At 48.1% G+C, this 20,108-nt stretch overlaps 1 protein-coding gene across 3 annotated transcripts in view; it reads right to left on the bottom strand.

The window, feature by feature from the left end:
- Window positions 1-20,108, bottom strand: part of RUFY1 (RUN and FYVE domain containing 1) — a 65,548-nt gene that overhangs the window by 14,338 nt on the left and 31,102 nt on the right. For all 3 annotated transcript variants that reach the window (XR_004056236.1, XR_004056237.1, XM_030926691.1), the window contains exons 8-12: window positions 18,860-18,929; window positions 15,139-15,240; window positions 13,001-13,117; window positions 11,114-11,281; window positions 1,816-1,913 (exon numbers count right to left, since the gene is read on the bottom strand). Coding sequence is in view for 1 of the 3 variants with exons in the window: in XM_030926691.1 (XP_030782551.1) it covers window positions 1,816-1,913; window positions 11,114-11,281; window positions 13,001-13,117; window positions 15,139-15,240; window positions 18,860-18,929 (555 nt within the window). In the remaining 2 variants the exon portion in view is untranslated. The remainder of the gene's footprint in view (window positions 1-1,815; window positions 1,914-11,113; window positions 11,282-13,000; window positions 13,118-15,138; window positions 15,241-18,859; window positions 18,930-20,108) is intronic.

Below are 20,108 nucleotides of genomic sequence, written 5' to 3'. Positions count from 1 at the left end.
ACGGCTGAGCTGTCTCACTGCACAGATTACCACTTTCTTTATCCATTCACCCAATGCAGAACACTGGGACTGCTTCTAGTTTTTGGCAGTTATGAACACAGCTGCTATAAACATATGTACTGGTCTTGGTTTCGTTTCTATTTGGATTATATGGTAAGAGGACGTTTAGCTTCTTGAGAAACTGTTTTCCTAAGTGGTTGCACCATTTTGCATTCCTACCAATAATGTATGAGAGATCCATTAACTCCGTGTCCTCATCAGCACTTGGTGTTGTCATTAAAGAAACTGTAGCTGACCAGGCGCGGTGGCTCACGCCTGTAATCCCAGCACTTTGGGAGGCCAGGGCGGGCAGATTACCTGAGGTAAAGAGTTCGAGACCAGCCCGATCAACATGGAGAAACCCCATCTCTACAAAAATACAAAATTAGCCGGGTGTGGTGGCACATGCCTGTAATCCCAGCTACTTGGGAGGCTGAGGCAGGAGAACTGCTTGAATCTGGGAGGTGGAGACTGTGGTGAGCTGAGATCGTGCCACTGCACTCCAGCCTGGGCAACAAGAGCGAAATTCTGGCTCAAAAAAATTAAAAAAACACACACAAAACAAAACAAGAAACCACAGCTGTCCTAACAGATGTGCGGTGGGATTGTGCCACTCATTTCTCTGATGGCTCATGGTCTGAATATCATCTCATGTACTCTTCTGCTGTCCAAATGTTCTCTGTGATGAAGTATCTGTTCAAGTCTTTTGCCCCGCCATGTTTTTTGGTTTGTTTTGAGATGAAGTTTCTTTCTTGTTGCCCTGGCATAGAGTGGAGGCATGATCTTGGCTCACTGCAACCTCCGCCTCCCGGGTTCAAGCGATTCTTCTGCCACAGGCTCCCAAGCAGCTGGGATTACAGGCATGCACCACTACACCTGGCAAATGCTTGTATTTTTAGTGGAGATGGGGTTTCACCATGTTGGCCAGGCTGGTCTTGAACGCCTGGCCTCAGGCAATCCACCCGCCTCGGCCTCCCAAAGTGCTGGGATTACAGGTGTGAGCCACTGCGCCAAGCTTGTGCCCATTTTTCAATTGGATTGATTGTTTACTGCTGAGCTTTGAGAGTTTTTTTTTTTTTTTTTTTTTTTTTTTTGAGACAGAGTCTTGCTCTGTCGCCCAGGCTGGAGTGCAATGGCGTGATCTCGGCTCACTGCAAACTCCCCCTCCCAGGTTCAAGCAATTCTCCTGCCTCAGCCTCCTGAGTAGCTGGAACTACAGGTGCATGCCACCACACCCGGCTAATTTTTTGTATTTTTAGTAGAGACGGGGTTTAACTGTGTTAGCCAGGATGGTCTTAATCTCCTGACCTTGTGATCTGCCTGCCTCGGCCTCCCAAAGTGCTGGGATTACAGGCGTGAGCCACCGTGCCTGGCCTTTTTTTTTTTTTTTTTTTTTGAGACAGAGTCTCTTCCTGTTGGCCAGGCTGGAGTGCAATGGCACGATCTCAGCTCACTTGCAACCTCTGCCTCCTGGGTTCAAGCAATTCTCTTGCCTCAGCCTCCCAAGAAGCTGGGATTATAGGCGTGTGCCACCAAGCCTGGCTAATTTTTTGTATTTTTAGTAGAGACAGGGTTTCACCATGTTGGCCAGCCTGGTCTTGAACTCCTGACCTCAAGTGATATACCGGCCTCGGCCTCCCAAAGTGTTGGGATTACAGGCGTGAGCCACCGCGCCCAGCCTCTGCCCTGCACTTTGGAGAGGGAGTCTGAATAAGTCTCCAGGCCCAGGGAATGCTTGGCACCTTCCAGAGAATATCTGCCAGGGGAAGTGATTACCTTTCTTCCATTTGTTTCATGCTGGACATAACTTGGTTGGTTTTTCCTTCAAAGGATGTGATGGCTTCATTCTTCTGCTGCAAACTGCTCTCTGCATTCTACAAAAGCAAAGGAGGGGTTCATACTCTGCCTGTCCTGCATCCTTGCGCCTGCTCGGGATTACAAACGGGGCTTATTTGTTAACCTTGTACCTCTGTGACACTTTCAACAGTATTCTGCTAATTGCTGCTCGTCCCCAGAGCCCTGGAAAACAAACTGACTCAAGGCTCTCAGCTTTGTCAGCAGAAGGAAAGGCAGAGAGGTAGGTCCTGGAGTCTTTGCTCATGTTTGACAGCGTATTCCAGAGTCGGGTCAGACTCAGTGTTCCCCAGCTGTCCCCACGTGCCAGGCACATCCACTGGTTCATCTAAGCCCTGACGATTCTCAAGGAAGATGTGGTCACCCCACTTTTCCCACTGAGAAACTCAGAAGAAAGTGACTGATGAAGGTTAAGGGCAAATGAGGGGTGGAACTGGGTTCGCACCCACATCTGTGTGGTTTTCTCTAAGTACAGCTTTTAGCCATGACAGACACAGAGCGGCCAGGAGCGGGCACTGTGTGTTCCTGTGTGTTTACAAGAGACACCCTTAAAAAGCCAGAAGACAGGCCGGACGTGGTAGCTCACGCCTGTAATCCCAGCACTTTGGGAGGCCAAGGAGGGCGGATTACCTGAGGTCAGGAGTTCGAGACCAGCCTGGCCAACATTGTGAAACCCCATCTCTACTAAATATACAAAACTTAGCTAGGCATGGTGGCAGATGCCTATAATCCCAGCTACTCCGGAGGCTGAGGCAGGAGAATTGCTTGAGCCCAGGAGACAGAGGTTGCAGTGAGACTAGATTGTGCCACTGCACTCCAGCCTGGCCAACAGCGTGAGACTCTGTCTCAAAAAAAAAAAAAAAAGCCTGAAGACAAAAGTCCTAATAAATTCATGAAAAATAACATACAGAGGCCGGGCACATGTGGCTCACACCTGTAATCCCAGCACTTTGGGAGGCCAGGTGGGCAGATCATGAGGTCAGGAGATCGAGACCATTCTGGCTAACACAGTGAAACCCCATCTCTACTAAAAATACAAAAAATTAGCCGGGCGTGGTGGCAGGCGCCTGTAGTCCCAGCTACTCAGGAGGCTGAGGCAGGAGAATGGTGTGAACCCGGGAGGTGAAGCTTGCAGTGAGCTGAGATCGCGCCACTGCACTCCAGCCTGGGCGACAGAGCAAGGCTCCGTCTCAAAAAACAAACAAACAAACAAACAAACAAAAAAAAACCCATACAGACTGTATTCTCTGACCTTAATGTAATAAAATCAGACAGCCAACAAAAGAACAGCTAGAAACACCTCGTATCTGGAAACTAAATAGCATATTACTAGAAACGATTGAGCTAAAAAAAGGGAAATCATGGGCCGGGTGCAGTGGCTCTCGCCTGTAATCCCAGCACTTTGGGAGGCCAAGGCAGGTAGGTGGATCACGAGGTCAGGAGATCAAGACCATCCTGACCAATGTGATGAAACTCCATCTCCACTAAAAATACAAAAATTAGCCGGGTGTGGTGGGTGGTGGCGGGCACCTGTAGTACCAGCTACTCACGAGGCTGAGACAGGAGAATCGCCTGATCCCGGGAGGCAGAGGTTTCAGTGAGCCAAGATTGCGCCACTGCACTCCAGCCTGGCGACAGAGAGTCCGTCTCAAAAAAAAAAAAAAAAAAAAAAAAAAAGGAAATTATGAAATACTTAGAGCTAAAAGACAATGCAAACACCATATGATATTTCACTGCACTGAACATGCCACTGAGTCTAGGAAACACCATTTCATACACCACCGAGAAAGGAAAAAGCTGCTGATTGAAACAGGATATACCATCTTGACTAAAAGCTGCATCTCAATTTCCGATACGCTAAAATGGGGAAAATGGGCTTCTGCAATGATGACATACTTCAGTCACAATTTGGGAGATGCAGCTAAACTAGTTCTTGTGAGCAATTTTCAACTTTAAAGAAATTTTTTAAGGAAACGGTGATAAAACTAATGCAATAAGTATGCATTTCAGAAGCTGAAAATGAGCTACAGAGCAAACCCAAAAAAAGCAAGTAGAACACAAAGGTGAGGGTGAGCTGTTCCAGGCACATTACTGACACCAGCTGTGTGGGTTTTCCACACCAACCAATTCTGACACTAACTGGATGTCCTACAATTCAATTCTGATACTACTGTAATTACTCAGGGTCAGTGTAGAATCCACAGTTAGGAAGGGCTCAGTCCCACAAGACTGCCCCCGCTGAGCCACCAGCTGGGAGCCTCAGATGGCCACTGTATTTCTGACCAGGCAGCTATACACTGGGGCTTCCCACGAGCCCCTCAAGACTAGCCTGACCAACATGGTGAAACCCCATCTCCACTAAAATACAAAAAGTAGCCAGGTGTGGTGGTACACACCTGTAATCCCACCTACTCGGGAGGCTGAGGCAGGAGAATTGCTTGAACCCGGGGGTTGGAGGTTGCAGTGAGCTGAGATCATGCCACTGCACTCTAGCCTGGGTGACAGAGCAAGACTCTGTCTCAAAAACAAAAAACAAAAAACAAAAACAAAATCAAAAACAAAAAAACATTAGGATAAAAAAGTTGTTTTTTGGGGAAGTTTTTGTTTGTTTGTTTTTTGAGATGGAGTCTCACTCTATCGCCCAGGCTGGAGTGCAATGGTGTGATCTCGGCTGACTGTAACCTCCACCTCCCAGGTTCAAGCAATTCTCCTGCCTTGGCCTCCCGAGTAGCTGGGATTACAGACATGCAGCACCATGTCCGGCTAATTTTCGTATTTTTAGTAGAGATGGGGTTTCACCATGTTGGCCAGGCTGGTCTCGAACTCCTGACCTCGTGATCTGCCAGCCTCGGCCTCCCAAAGTATTGGGATTACAGGCATGAGCCACCACGGCTGGCCGGGAAGATTATTAAAAGAGACATACCTTTGGTAAAACTCAGTAAGGAAGAAAGGCAGAAAATGCAACTAAAAATGCTGAATGAAAGAGATTTTAAAATTTTGTAAAAGAATATTACAGTCTGGGCTCGGAGGCTCATGCCTTTAATCTCAGCACTTTGAGAGGACAAGGTGGGAGAATCGCTTGAGCTCAGGAGTTTGAGACCAGCCTCGGCAACATGGTGAGACTCCAGTCTCTTACTGAAAAAAAGGCTGGGCACGGTGGCCCATGTCTGCAATCCCAGCACTATGGGAGACCGAGGAGGGCAGATCACCTGAGCTCAGGAGTTTGAGCCCAGCCTGGGCAACACAGTGACACTCCAGTCTCTATTGGAAAAAAAAAAAAAAAAAAAAAAAGGCTGGGCATGGTGGCTCATGTCTGTAATCCCAGCACTATGGGAGACCGAGGAGGGCAGATCACCTGAGGTCAGGAGTTATAGACTAGCCTGGCTAACACAGTGAAACCCCATCTCTACCAAAAATACAAAAATTAGCCGGGCATGGTGGCGTATGCCTGTAATCCTAGCTACTCAGGAGGCTGAGGCACGAGAATCACTTCAACCTGGGAGGCGGAGGTTGCAGTGAGCCCAGATCGCACCATTGCACTCTAGCCTGGGAGACAAGAGTGAAATTCCGTCTTAAAAAAAAAAAGAGATTATGACTGACTCAATCATCTACATTGGAAGCCCAATGGGGAAAAAGGCTTTGAAGTGAAAACAAGATGATACGAGCCTAGCAGTACGAGAGGGTCTCTTGGTGTGTGGTGCTTCCCAAATGAAAACCCACCACATTGGGCCAGGTGTGGCAGCTCACACCTGTAATCACAGTACTTTGGGAGGCTGAGGCAGGCAGACTGCTTGAGCCCAGGAGTTCAAGATCAGCCCGGGAAACATGGCAAAATCCTGTCTCCACCAAAAATACAAAAATTAGCCGGGCGTGGTGGCACATGCCTATGGTCCCAGCTACATGGGAGGCTGAAACAGGAGAACTGCTTGAACCTGGGAGGCAGAGGTTACAGTGAGTTGAGATCCCACCACTGTACTCCAGCCTGGGCGACAAAGCCAGACCCTGTCTCAAAATAAATAAATAAATAAAAAATAAAAAATAAAACTGACCATATGCGGCACTGACTTGGGAGGCAGGGGTGGGTGTTGTCAAAGTAGATACTGGCAGCTGGAAAGCTGGTGATCCCTGTTAGCTATGGCAAAGCGCTGGGTACAACTGTCACTTGCCTAAGCTTGGCAAACAGCACAGGCCAGCAGTGCCAGCAATGCATGGAAAGAGCTGCAGGAGTCAGTCTACTGCACGTTGGCTATCCTGTTGTCCGAATAAGGCGCTGTGAGGAAGGGCCGTGCGCAGGTGAAGTCAGCTGCCTGGCACAGAGAGACGCACAGGAATAAAGAGGCCAAAGGTAGGGACTTCACAGAACCAGAAACGTCAACTGCTTTTGGACTCTAAAATAGACAAGACTAAGAATAGCAATGAAGGTGCTACAGAACAGCCCTGCAGCGAAGATCAGATCAAAGGTGCTTCTCTCACACCTAAATCTGTTGTTTCAGATGATTGGTCATTAAAGTGACAGAGGGAGGGGGAGAAAGGAAGAGACATACATACACAGACACACACACACACACACACACACACACACACACACACACACACACACACCCCCCAAAGAAGCAAAAGCAGTAAGGCAGGAACAAGAACTGAGTTGAGTTCAGGGAGGAACTCTGGTCACTGACACACAGACCAAGGGGAAATAAACCGAAAAGAGACTGCGACTGAGGCAACTGCCTTGTCAAAGACATCAAGTCTGATCTGAAAAACACCTTGACTGATGCCCACTACAACCGCCAGGCTGGCCAAGAGACACCTGGAAGAAGCTGGTCGAAAAAGCTGCGCAGGCTCTGAGGAGGGCATGCTCCGAGCCCCCTTCAGATGTGGCCATGGATGATGGCAGACCTCTGAGGGGCTGTGGGGTCAGCTGATCAAGAAATTCCTGCAAAGGCAGAACCAGTGTGGCCAGGCATGCTAAGAAATGGGGCCGGCGACTGCTGTGTGTCTCCCTTTTCCACACGGGCACTTCCACTATATACGTCTTGTTTCTCCTCCACCGTTTCATGCTGGGGGTGACAGGCTAACGTGAGGAAGACGCTGGCCTTCTGGGCCACAGGTCCCGTGGGCTGCTGGAGAGGGCTACACATCAGCCAGGGACTGCAGACTTGAGGAGGATGCAGGGTCCAGCCGGGATGTCACGCAGTTCCCGTGGGCCAACTCTGGTAGAGACAAAGATCTGTCTACCAACATTTCTCCTGCCCTTCAGTGGGCTTGTAGCTCCGGAAAAAAGGAGCTCCCAGGTCCCCCTCGGACCAATGTGTGCCACTGGTGACAACCCCTTCCTACGGAACTGACTGGAAGCACTGTGTGCAACTTCCGTCTCACTGCCTGAGAGGAGGTCCCGGCTCTGGACTCTGCTTTTTCCCCCACCTTGCAATGGCAGGAATGGTGACAACTAGAGTGGCCTGGAGAGCTGGGGCCCTAAATGACTGCAGGGAACAAAACTGCTAGCCTGAAATGCCCATCTTGCAACCATTACATAATAGAAATACAAATTCCCATACAAATTCCCATATACATCACACACCCATATATATATATGTGTGTGTGCGTGTGTGTGTTTTTCTTTCTTCATCGCCTTCAAGAATAGAATCAAATTCCCATACTTTTAAGCTACTCTATTTTGGGGTCTGCTAAATTCTCACAGCAGATTAGTTTCCCCTAATGAACACATATTTTTTTTTTTGAGACGGAGTCTCGCTCTGTCGCCTGGGATCTCAGCTCACTGCAAGCTCCACCTCCTGGGTTCACGCCATTCTCCTGCCTCAGCCTCCCGAGTAGCTGGGACTACACGCGCCCGCCACCTCGCCCGGCTAGATTTTTGTATTTTTTAGTAGAGACGGGGTTTCACTGTGTTAGGCAGGATGGTCTCGATCTCCTGACCTCGTGATCCCCCCGTCTCGGCCTCCCAAAGTGCTGGGATTACAGGCTTGAGCCACCGCGCCCGGCCAACGAACACATATTTACATTATGTCTATTTACTAACCAACATCAGAAGAAAACATTAAAAAATTAAAATAGATGGCCAGGTGTGGCGGCTCACGCCTGAAATCTCAGCACTTTGGGAGGCCGAGGTAGGCAGATCACGAGGTCAGGAGATTGAGACCAGCCTGGCCAACGCAGTGAAACCGCGTCTCTACTAAAAATACAAAAATTCAGCTGGGCGTGGTGGCTCAAGCCTGTAATCCCAGCACTTTGGGAGGCAGAGACGGGTGGATCACGAGGTCAGGAGATCGAGACCATCCTGGCTAACACGGTGAAACCATGTCTCTACTAAAAAACACAAAAAACTAGCTGGGCGAGGTGGCGGGCGGCTGTAGTCCCAGCTACTCGGGAGGCTGAGGCAGGAGAATGGCGTGAACCCGGGAGGCGGAGCTTGCTGTGAGCTGAGATCCGGCCACTGCACCCCAGCCTGGGTGACAGAGCCAGACTCCGTCTCAAGGAAAAAAAAACAAAAAAACCACAAAAATTAGCTGGGCATGGTGTTGCGTGCCTGTGGTCCTAGCTACTCAGGAGGCTGAGGCAGGAGAATCGCTTGAACCTGGGACACGGAGGTTGCAGTGAGCCGAGATCGCGCCACTGCACTCCAGCCTGGGTGACAGAGTGAGACTCCATCTCAGAAAAAAAAAAAGATGATTTATCAGGAGGGTGAAACTATTTTCTTCCTATTTTTTCCTTGCTTTTTTTTCTTTTGAGTCTTGCTCTGTCACCAGGCTGGAGTGTAAGTAGCACAATCTCGGCTCACTGCAACCTCTGACTCCCTGGTTCAAGCGATTCCCCCACTTGGGACTCCTGAGTAGCTGGGATTACAGGCACACGCCACCATACCCAGCTAATTTTTTGTATTTTTAATAGAGACGAGGTTTCACCATGTTGGCCAGGATGGTCTCGATCTCCTGACCTTGTGATCTGCCCGCCCTGGCCTCCCAAAGTGCTGAGATTACAGGTGTGAGCCACCGTGCCTGGCCTTTCTTCCTTCCTTTAATTTTTTTTTGTAATTACTGGGGAAGAGATGCAAATTCTTCCTTTCTTCTTTTGTTTTACTTCAATTGTTATTGTTACTATTATAACCTTAATAATTTTTTTTTTTTTTTTGAGCCAGAGTCTTGCTCTGTCACCCAGGCTGGAGTGCAGTGGCACGAGCCACAACCTCCACCTCCCAGGTTCAAGGGATTCTCCTGCCTCAGCCTCCTGAGTAGCTGGGTTTACAGGCATGCACCACCATGCCCGGCTAAATTTTGTATTTTGAGTAGAGATGGGGTTTTTCCATGTTGGACAGGCTGGTCTCAAACTCCCAACCTCAGGTGATCCGCTCGCCTGGCCTCCCAAAGTGCTGGGATTACAGGTGTGAGCCACCACACCCGACTGATTAATAGTTTTAAAAAGATAGGAAAAAATAACAGATTATTGCTGTCTCATACTATCTGTGACACAGATGTTACAGGAAGTAAGAGTGAAGCTATATCCATGGAAAATGAAATGGGACTGTTTTGGCAAGAAAATAGGAACCAGAATGTCAAAAGTTTTGAGAAAGATGCAGAATGGTCCCCTTCTGAGGAGCTTCTGGGCAATAAAAGCTTTCTAATTTTTAGATACTGTTTTTCTTTTCCTTTTTTTTTTTTTTTTTTTTTCTGAGATGGAATCTCGCTCTGTCAACCAGGCTGGAGTACAGTGGTGCGACCTCGGCTCACTGCAACCTCTGTCTCCCAGGTTTAAGGGATTCTCCTGCCTCAGCCTCCCAAGTAGCCGGGATGACAGGCACCCGCCACCACCCCCAGCTAATTTTTTGTATTTTTAGTAGAGATGGGTTTTCACTATGTTTTTTTTTTTTTTTTTTTTTTTTTGAGACGGAGTCTTGCTCTGCCGCCCAGGCTGGAGTGCAGTGGCCGGCTCTCAGCTCACTGCAAGCTCCGCCTCCTGGGTTCACGCCATTCTCCTGTCTCAGCCTCCCGAGTAGCTGGGACTACAGGCGCCCGCCTCGTCGCCCGGCTAGTTTTTTGTATTTTTTAGTAGAGACGGGGTATCACCGTATTAGCCAGGATGGTCTCGATCTCCTGACCTCATGATCCGCCCGTCTCGGCCTCCCAAAGTGCTGGGATTACAGGCTTGAGCCACCGCGCCCGGCCGGGTTTTCACTATGTTGACCAGACTGGTCTCGAACACCTGATCTCGTGATCTGCCTGCCTTGGCCTCCCAAAGTGCTGGGATTACAGGCTTGAGCCACCGCGCCCGGCCGGGTTTTCACTATGTTGACCAGACTGGTCTCGAACACCTGATCTCGTGATCTGCCTGCCTTGGCCTCCCAAAGTGCTGGGATTACAGGCGTGAGCCACTGCGCCCGGCCTAGATGCTGTTTTTCAAACTCTGGCATGATTGGTTCTGTCTGGGACAGTTCCCCTGGACCACCATGAAATGACAGAGGAGAGGCAACCAGCTACCTATGTGGCCCAGAACACTCAGAAAGATTAACTTAATGGCAAAGTTTGAAAAGACAATACTAAATAACTTTTTTTTTTTTTTTGAGTCGGAGTCTTGCTCTGTCATCCAGGCTGGAGCGCAATGGCATGATTTCGGCTCACTGCAACCTCTGTCTCCTGGGTTCAAGCAATTTTCCTGCCTCAGCGTTCTGAGTATCTGGGATTAGAGGTGCGTGCCACAATGCCTGGCTAATTTTTGTACTTTTAGTAGAGACAGGATTTCACCATGTTGGCTAGGCTGGTCTCGAACTCCTGACGTCGTGATCTGCCCGCCTCAGCCTCCCAAAGTGCCGGGATTACAGGCGTGAGCCACTGTGCCCAGCCCTAAATGACATCTTTAATTCACTCCTCCATGCTTGGTGTAAACAGTAAATCGTTGAAATAGAAGGAAACAGACAGTGTAGGGACAGCGAAGGTGGATGTACAAAGTTTGGGTTTGGGTTAAAAAGACCCACGTCTCCCCTTATGAGCTGCCACCAGGGGCATGTGATTTAGTGACTTGGCTCTGCCTTGCCACTTACATTTCCCCCCATTTCTCAGGGACTGCCATGAGGATCAAAATCATCATACGAGCAGGTCTGACACATACGAGGGGCTCCATGTGTCTCCTCGCTCATTCTGTAAGAAGAATGACACAAGACTGACGAGCAGCAGAAACCAGGATGTGCTACACACACAAAGCCAACTCCCACCTGAGCTTTGTGAAACATCTGTAAATTAATCGCTTTGACTTCTTCCAGCTGCTGGCGGAGGGCAACTAGTGTGTCCTGCTTCTCGTGGGTGTCCTTTTCCAGTAACTTCATTGCAATTTCCATTTCGGTTTTCATTCCAATTTGTAACTCCAGTTCTTTTTCCAGTTCCTTAAAAGGATATTTACAAGGAAAATATTATTAAAATAGATCACAGAAATGTATTTAACTGGGGTTGAATCTCAAGTAGTGCTTAAAATACAAACTGAAGCCTGGGCGTGGTGGCTCATGGCTGTAATCCTCAGCACTTTGGAAGGCTGAGGCGGGCGGATCGTTTGAGGCCAGGAGTTCGAGAGCAGCCTGGCTAACATGGTGAAACCCCGTCTCTACTAAAAATACAAAAATTAGCTGGGTGTGGTGGCATGCACCTGTAATCCCAGCTACTAAGGAGGCTGAGGCAGGAGGATTGCTTGAATCCGGGAGGCAGAGATTGCAGTGAGCCGAGATCACACCACCATCATACTCCAGCCTGGGTGACAGGGTGAGATTGTCTTAAAGAAAAAAACCAAACCAAAACAAAACAAACAAGGTGAGAATAAGTTAGGGAGACTGAAAAGAGTCTGTCTGGAGCAGGATTAGATGCTGTTTCCCCTGTTCCTCACTGTACGGTTAAAGCTGGCTCCACATCAAGTCAACAGAAAGCTGGTCAGTGGCAGGATGAGCCTAGGTTCCAGCAACCAAGTTTTCCATACCCACAGATCAGAATGCATGTTCTCAAAGAATATCTGTCTCATCTGAGTGCTGGAAGGGACCTGATAGTGCAATGTTAGAATTTCTAGAATGATTTGCTAGTTTATAGCAATGAAAGTGCAACCATTTTGAAATGGTTCCGTCCTGACTCAGGACATGTCTCTTTGTATTCATGCAAAAAAGCAAAGAAATAAAGCAGGCACAAGAACAGTGTTTACAAGTAACCTGGTCACTGATGCACAGGTTGAGTGGAATAGGTCAGAGGTTATGACTGAGAGAATTGTATTGTCAAATAAACCATCAATCTGGTCTCATAGCAATCCCTGTAAAAGATTCATAAAATGGCTGGGCACAGTGGGTCACACCTGTAATTCCAGCACTTTGGAAGGCTGAGGCAGGAGTTCAAGACCAGCCTGACCAAGATGGTGAAACCCCGTTTCTACTAAAAATACAAAAAACTGGCTGGGCACGGTGGCTCAGGCCTGTAATTGCAGCACTTTGGGAGGCTGAGGATCACAAAGCCAGGAGATGGAGAACATCTTGGCCAACATGGTGAAATCCCGTCTCTACTAAAAATACAAATATCAGCCGGGCGTGGTAGTGTGTGCCTGTAGTCCCAGCTACTCTGGAGGCCGAGGCAGGAGAATTGCTTGAACCTGGGAGGCGGAGGTTGCAGTGAGCCGAGATCGTGCCACTGCACTCTAATCTGGGTGAAAAGAGTGAAATTCTGTCTCAAAAAAAAACCAAACACCAAAAAACTAGTTGGGCGTGGTGGTAGGCGCCTGCACTCCCAGCTACTCGGGAGGCTGAGGCAGAGAACTACGTGAACCCAGGAGGCAGAGGTTGCAGTGGGCCGAGATTGCGCCACTGCACTCCAGCGTGGGAGACACAGTGAGACTCCGTCTTGAAAAAAAACAAAAAACAAACAAACAAAAATAAAGATTTATAAAATGGGAAAATATATAAGTGACAATGCACAACTGAGTTGTAACCATAGGCTTAAAATAACTTTTTTAAAAATGAACAGCTTCTGACTTTCCATAAGCATCAGGATGGTTAAGCATATCTTTGAAAAGTGCTGACAGAATTAACTTAGAGGGCTACTGGGAAACTCTTAGACACTCAGTCTTACACACTCACCAACCGGACTTTCTTCTCCTCTTTTAGCTGCTTCCACACATCACTATACATTTCATCCAGACCTTGTCGGGTTTGCTTGTAAGTGTCCAGCTCAACTTTGGTATCCTGTTTTGTTATCTGTATCAAACAAGGACACCAAGAGGAATTGTTTGCTTGTGGAAAGCAAGCTAATTATGAAGTACTTAAAAATATACCACAATTTTAAAAAATGTAAAGTAATTTTTATTTTTTAAGCAAGATAGAAAAAGGTAAATTTGGCCCGGCGCAGTGGCTCACGCCTGTAATCCCAGCACTGTGGGAGGCTGAGGTGGGCAAGTCACGAGCTCAGGAGATCGAGACTATCCTGGCTAACACGGTGAAACCCTGTCTCTACTAAAACTACAAAAAATTAGCCTGGCATGGTGGTGGGTGCCTGCAGTCTCAGCTACTCGGGAGGCTGAGGCAGGAGAATGGCGTGAACCCGGGAGGCGGAGCTTGCAGTGAGCTGAGACTGTGCCACTGTACTCCAGTCTGGGCGACAGAGCGAGACTCCGTTTCAAAAAAAAAAAAAGAATGAGAGTAAGTCCATAGATATTTGAAAGGTTAAGTTCATAGGCTGGGTGTGGTGGCTCATGCCTGTAATCTCAGCATTTTGGGAGGCTGAGGCGGGAGGATCACTTGAGGTCAGGAGTTTGATACAAGCCTGGCCAACATGGTGAAACCCCGTCTCTACCAAAAACATAAAAATTAGCTGGGCATGGTGGCATGCACCTATAATTCCAGCTACTTGGGAGGCTGAGGCAGGAAAATCGCTTGGATCTGGGAGGTGGAGGTTGCAGTGAGCTGAGATTGCACCACTGCATTCCAGCCTGGGTGACAGAGAGCAAGACTCTGTTTCCAAAAAAAAAAAAAGTGACTTTCATAAAGCAATTTAAATTCAGTGTTCTTTAAAACAGAACAAGACTTGGCCAGGTACAGTGGCTCATGCCTGTAATCCCAGCACTTTGGGAGGCCGAGGTGGGTGGATCATAAGGTCAGGAGATCGAGACTATCCTGGCTAACACGGTGAAACCCCGTCTCCACTAAAAACACCAAAAAAATTAGCCGGGCGAGGTGGCGGGTGCCTTTAGTTCCAGCTACTCGGGAGGCTGAGGCAGGAGAATGGTGTGAACCCGGAAGGCAGAGCTTGCAGTGAGCCGAGATCGCGCCACTCACTCCAGCCTGGGTGACAGAGCGAGACTTCGTCTCAAGAAAACAACAACAACAACAAAAAAAAATGGAACAAGACTTCATTAGCAGGAAAAGCCCTCATTCAGCCCATCATCCAGTACTTATGAACATGTTTTTAGAACTGAGTGAATTTATAAGTGAATCAGATATGGTCTTTTTTTTTTTTTTTTTGAGACGGAGTCTCGCTCTGTCGCCCAGGCTGGAGTGCAGTGGCACGATCTCGGCTCACTGCAAGCTCTGCCTCCTGGGTTCGCACCATTCTCCTGCCTCATCCTCCTGGGTAGCTGGGACTACAGGCGCCCGCCACCACACCCGGCTACTTTTTGTATTTTTAGTAAGGATATGGTTTCACAGTGTTAGCCAGGATGGTCTCGATCTCCTGACCTCGTGATCTGCCCGCCTTGGCCTCCCAACGTGCTGGCATTACAGGCGCCTGCCACCATGCCCGGCTAATTTTTTTGTATTTTTAGTAGAGGGGTGGTTTCACCGTGTTAGCCAGGATGGTCTCGATCTCCTGACCTCGTGATCCGCCCACCTCGGCCTCCCAAAGTGCTGGGATTACAGGCATGAGCCACCGTGCCCGGCCCAGGCGTGGTTTCTAGCAACGGGAATGCGGGAGGATGGCCCATGACTGCCCATGGCCCCCGGGACGACATCACGGAGGACATGGCAGGTGAGTGGATGCTGAACAACGAGTAGGAACTTTGGCATGCAAAGGCCCACAGGTCAGGCAGGGAGTCACCGTCCAAGTGATCCAGGTGGTCTTAGAGTGATGTGGGCAGGGAAGGTGGTGAGAGGCACTTTCTGACATTAAGCAAGGCACCTTTGCATTCTGAAGACGGGCTTGTTCTTAAGCTATGAGCTTGAGATTGACAATGGCTGTGTCTGAGGAAGGAACACGCTGCCCAGCTGTAAGGTCAATTTCTCACCTCTACACTCTTTTCACTTCTCTCTCGAATTAATTCATTTTGTTCTTTTAACTGCTGCTGTTCTTCTTGAAGTGAACAAATTCGGTCTGTTGCAGCTGAAAGCTGATTAAGGAAAATTTTTATAGTTCTTAACATCAAAATTCATCTTACTGTTCAAATTAAAAACATTAATTTGGCATCTTCACAGTTGACAATGTTCACAGGTTTGATATTTTATTTCCTTGTTTTCAACAGGTAATAATACATGGTTCCAAATTCCAAAGACATGAAAATATATGTAGTAAAATCTCTCCTCTGCCCTTGCCCCTAGCCATCTCTGCCCTCTCCAGATTTTCTCCCTCTACAAAAATGATAGCATACTGCTTAATGTGGACAAAGATTTACAGACACAAAAAATAAGAAACAGCCTGAATGTTCACTATTAGGGAAATAGTCAAATCATAGTGGAAGCATAAAATAAATATGTCGTCAATAAAATGTTTACAAAAGCTTTTAATCACTTGAGAACATACTTAAGATATAATACTAATAGGGAAAAAAGGTCATATGGTATGCTGTCACCTGTACTAAAAAAAATCAACTAGGTTAAAAATGCTTAAGAAAAGATGGAGTGGCCGGGTACAGTGGCTCACACCTGTAATTCCAGCACTTTGGGAGGCTGAGGCTTGAACCCAGGAGTTAGAGACCAGCCTGGGCAACATGGTGAAACCCCATCTCTACAAAAAACACAAAAATCAGCCAGGCATGATTTCTCACGCCTGTAATCCCAGCTACATAGGAGGCTGAGGATGGCTTGAGCCCAGAAGGCAGAGGTTGCAGTGAGCTGAGATCACACCACTGCACTCCAGCCTGGGTGACCAGAGCCTGTCTCAAAAAAGAAAAAAGAAAAGATGGGAACAACACATATCAAATAATAAAATGGTAAGAACAGCTGTCACTTAGTGAAGGCCTTATGGGCTTTTGTCCTGACTCTTCTTTCTTTCCAGTTTTTCAGGCTAATGATCAGTAAAAGTATATTTCAATCACTAGAGGGAGGATTAAAGAATTTGCAGGGAGGAATAAAAAACAAATCATTGGAGTTATGCCCGAGAGGACCTCTTCTTCCCCTGGAAGGACTTCTCATGGCTGAGGGAAAAGCATAGAGAAGCAGGACGCTGTCAGGGACCTGCCTAAGGAGAGGTTGTCTCAAGAGGCAAGGCAGATGAGTAAACACACAAACCAGCCCCTCCTCACTCCAGCCTCATCACCCAGCTTGCAGAGAGGAAGGTGCAGCTGAGGAGAAAGAAGTAAGATCTCTGTCCTTGGTGCTTTGCTGGCTCTCAGCATCATTCGCTAGTGGAGGGACTCGAAGCACTAACTCCTCACCTTCTCTGTCAACAGTGTCTAAAACTCCTGAGAATTACTCTCCACTTAGACTCAGAACCCGGCCTGGGGTTTCTACACATAACTGCTGTGCCCAAAAAAACAAACATCAAGGCTTCAAAGGGTGTGTTAGTTGCTCAAAGGGAAGAAGCAGGCAAAAACCATAAGCTAATTCCCATTCTACTCTCTGGAGATGCAGAGAGCACACCCTGAAGAGGGCGATGCTTTTCACTAAGCACATTTCTTTGTTTTGTAATTGAGACAGGGTGTTACTCTGTCTCACTGCAGCCTCTAACTCCTAGGCTCAAGTGATCCTCTCACCTCAGCCTCCCGAGTAGTTGGGAGTACAGGTGTGTGTCACCACACCTAATTTTTACATTTTTTGTAGAGACAGAGTGTTGCCATGTTGCCCAGGCTGATCTCAAACTCCTGGGCTCAAGCAAGTCTTCTACCTTGGCCTCCCAAAGAGCTGGGATTTACAGGCATGAGCCACCACACCTGGCTGAAGCATTTTCCATTACAATCATTTGCCTTTAAAGAAAACATAACCTGGCCGGGCGCGGTGGCTCACGCCTGTAATCCCAGCACTTTGGGAGGCCGAGGCAGGCAGATCACAAGGTCAGGAGATCGAGACCATCCTGGCTAACACGGTGAAACACCATCTCTAATAAAAATACAAAAAAAAAAAAATTAGCTGGGTGTGGTGGTGGGGGTCTGTAGTCCCAGCTACGCAGGAGGCTGAGGCAGGAGAACAGCATGAACCTGGGAGGCGGAGCTTGCAGTGAGCCGAGATCACGTCACTACTGTACTCCAGCCTGGGCGACAGAGCAAGACTCTGTCTCAAAAAAGGAAAAAAAAAAAAAAGAAAAAAAGAAAACATAACCGAAGCTGGGCTCAGCGACTCACGTCTGTAATCCCAGCACTTTGGGAGGCCAAGGTGGGTGGGTCACTTTAGCCTAGGAGTTTGAGACCAGCCTCAGCAACAAAGTGAGATCCTGTCTCTACAAAAAGTTAAAAAATCAGCCGGGTGTTGGTGGTATGTACCTGTAGTCCCAGCTACTGGGAGGTTGAGGCAGGAGGGTCTCTTGAGCCCAGGAGTCTGAGGTTACAGTAAGCTACGATTGCACCACTGCACTCCAGCCTGGGTGACAGAGTGAGACCCTGTCTGAAAAAGCAGAAAACCCCACATAACTCTGTTTAGTTTCAAAAGCTAAATCGGACCTTCATCAAAGCACGCCATCTTGACTGAGAAGTAGTGAATCTGCTTGCGCTAAAATCAAACAACTCGAGTGCTCCCATGTGGCAAGCGTTGCCCTAAGATATGAGTCTTAATCTTTGCAACAGTGTTGTAAAGTATGTATTATTACCTAATTTGGAGGTGAGAAAAGTGAGCTCAACCACCGACCTACCTAGCCTGAGGATCAAAGGCCTGCCTACCAAGGTGACTGTGAAGCCTCCAATCCTAAGTTCCATGAAGTTTCCCCCATGACACCCCCATCTAAGACGCTGTCTTGAATTTCCTTCTCCTCACAGCATATGAGCTCCTTTCTTGAAAGCCGTTAGGGCCGGCACCTCAGGAGGGAGCAGTCAGCTTTAAGGAGCCTTACACGGCGTCCCTCGTGACAGAGGTGGGCTCTGAGGCTCTCCTTTCTGCTGTGACCCACCTCCATGCCGGGGAGATGTTCCTTCTCAAGCCCCTCTCAGCCCTCGTCCTTCTAGGTGGGAGGCCTGGGCAGCCGGGGACTGCCGCCTGTGGAGAGCCTCAGAAGGGCTGCGCACCTCCTCCTGCTAACAGGAGACAAGATGTGTCCACCAAGGAGCCTGCCGGGCAGCTGGCAGCAAGCTCTCTTCCTCGGCTCAGCCCTCCTTTGTCCTGTCCTTTCCTTATCTTCCTAGTGAGAAAGCAGAGCAAGACCGCGCTGTGGGGAGGCTGGCTGCATGCTCCTGAGGCCGAAGCAGAAGGGGTGGGCGAGGATACTTATTCCTTAACGACAAGAGTCTGTGTTTTCTGGGGCAGCAGGGAGGCACACGGCATCACAGGAAGGGAAGAAAAAGAGGAAGACGCGGCTCTTCCACAACAGAAGCTGGGCTTTTCCAAAGAGCAATTTCCTTCTATGGGATGACTCTGAGGTGATAAAATCTAAGTCACTTAGAACTGGCTTGTGATCAGCTGCAGTGTCTCACTGGGAGCCTCGGACAGGGCAGAACACAGACAATCCCCTGTCCTATGTGGGGCAACTGGAGGTTAGCAAGCCCCCTTCCTACCAGCAAGAAGCTCTGCTTCCATAGACCGACTACACCATTTCTCTAACCTTGGGTCATTCTGTTTTGTCTAAAAATTTCAATAAAACTTACAAACCTCTTCTTGAAGCTTTGAATTAGTCTTTTCCAAGCCATCTATCTTGGTTTGAAGATCCCCAACTGTACAGCTGTAGAAAATAATAATATTAGGTAAACACAAACTTATAAAAGCTGACTGTTTTCTCAAACTGGAAACAGTAAGACAGATTCCTAGATTTCCTGTATGAAATGGAAAAGCAAAGGGTCTCCAATTAACTCAGAGAAGATGAGAATTCTAAATACACATTTGCAACATATTTTTCAATAAGTTTTATCCCTAAAATTTAATGTTTCTTGGCCGGGCACGGTGGCTCACGCCTGTAATCCCAGCACGTTGGGAGGCCAAGACGGGCGGATCACGAGGTCAGGAGATCAAGACCATCCTGGCTAACACGGTGAAACCCCGTCTCTACTAAAAATACAAAAAATTAGCCAGGCGTGGTGGCGGGCACCTGTAGTCCCAGCTACTCAGGAGGCTGAGGCAGGAGAATGGCATGAACCCGGGAGGCGGAGCTTGCAGTGAGCCGAGATTGCGCCACTGCACCCCAGCCTGGGTGACACAGCGAGACTCTGTCTCAAAAAAAAAAAGGAATCTTTTTTTTTTTGCTCACTGCAAGCTCCGCCTCCCGGGTTGAAGCGATTCTCCAGCCTCAGCGTCCTGAATAGCCTAGACTACAGGTGTGTGCCACTGTACCTGGCTAATTTTTTCATATTTTTAGTAGAGATGAGGTTTTACCATGTTGGCCAGGCTAGTTTCAAACCCCTAACCTCAGGTGAGGCTGCACACCTTGGCCTTCGAAAGTGCTGGGATTACAGGCATGAACCACTGTGATGAGCCTATTTCTTTTTTAGTCATCTGGAAACAGAATATTTTTCTCCCAACACAAAAGGTGATAGAAACCAAAATATGTTGGCATTCGTATACCTAAAGTAAAATTCATTAACATGGTATTGTTATTTTTGGGTAGAAGGATCCAAGGTGTTATTTTTGTTTGTTTGTTTTGGTTTTTTTTTTGAGAGAGTCTTGCTCTGTCGCCTAGGCTGGAGTGCAGTGGTGCGATCTCTGCTCACTGCAAGCTCCGCCTCCCGGGTTCATGCCATTCTCCTTCCTCAGCCTCCTGAGTAGTTGGGACTACAGGCACTCGCCACCATGCCTGGCTAATTTTTTGTATTTTCACTAGAGACGGGGTTTCACCGTGTTAGCTAGGATGGTCTCGATCTCCTGACCTCGTGATCCACTCGCCTTAGCCTCCCAAAGTGCAGGGATA

This window comes from Rhinopithecus roxellana, chromosome 3, assembly GCF_007565055.1.
Source record: "Rhinopithecus roxellana isolate Shanxi Qingling chromosome 3, ASM756505v1, whole genome shotgun sequence".
NCBI classification, from domain to species: Eukaryota; Metazoa; Chordata; class Mammalia; order Primates; family Cercopithecidae; genus Rhinopithecus; species Rhinopithecus roxellana.
This window is presented reverse-complemented; position numbering and strand designations above follow the sequence as displayed.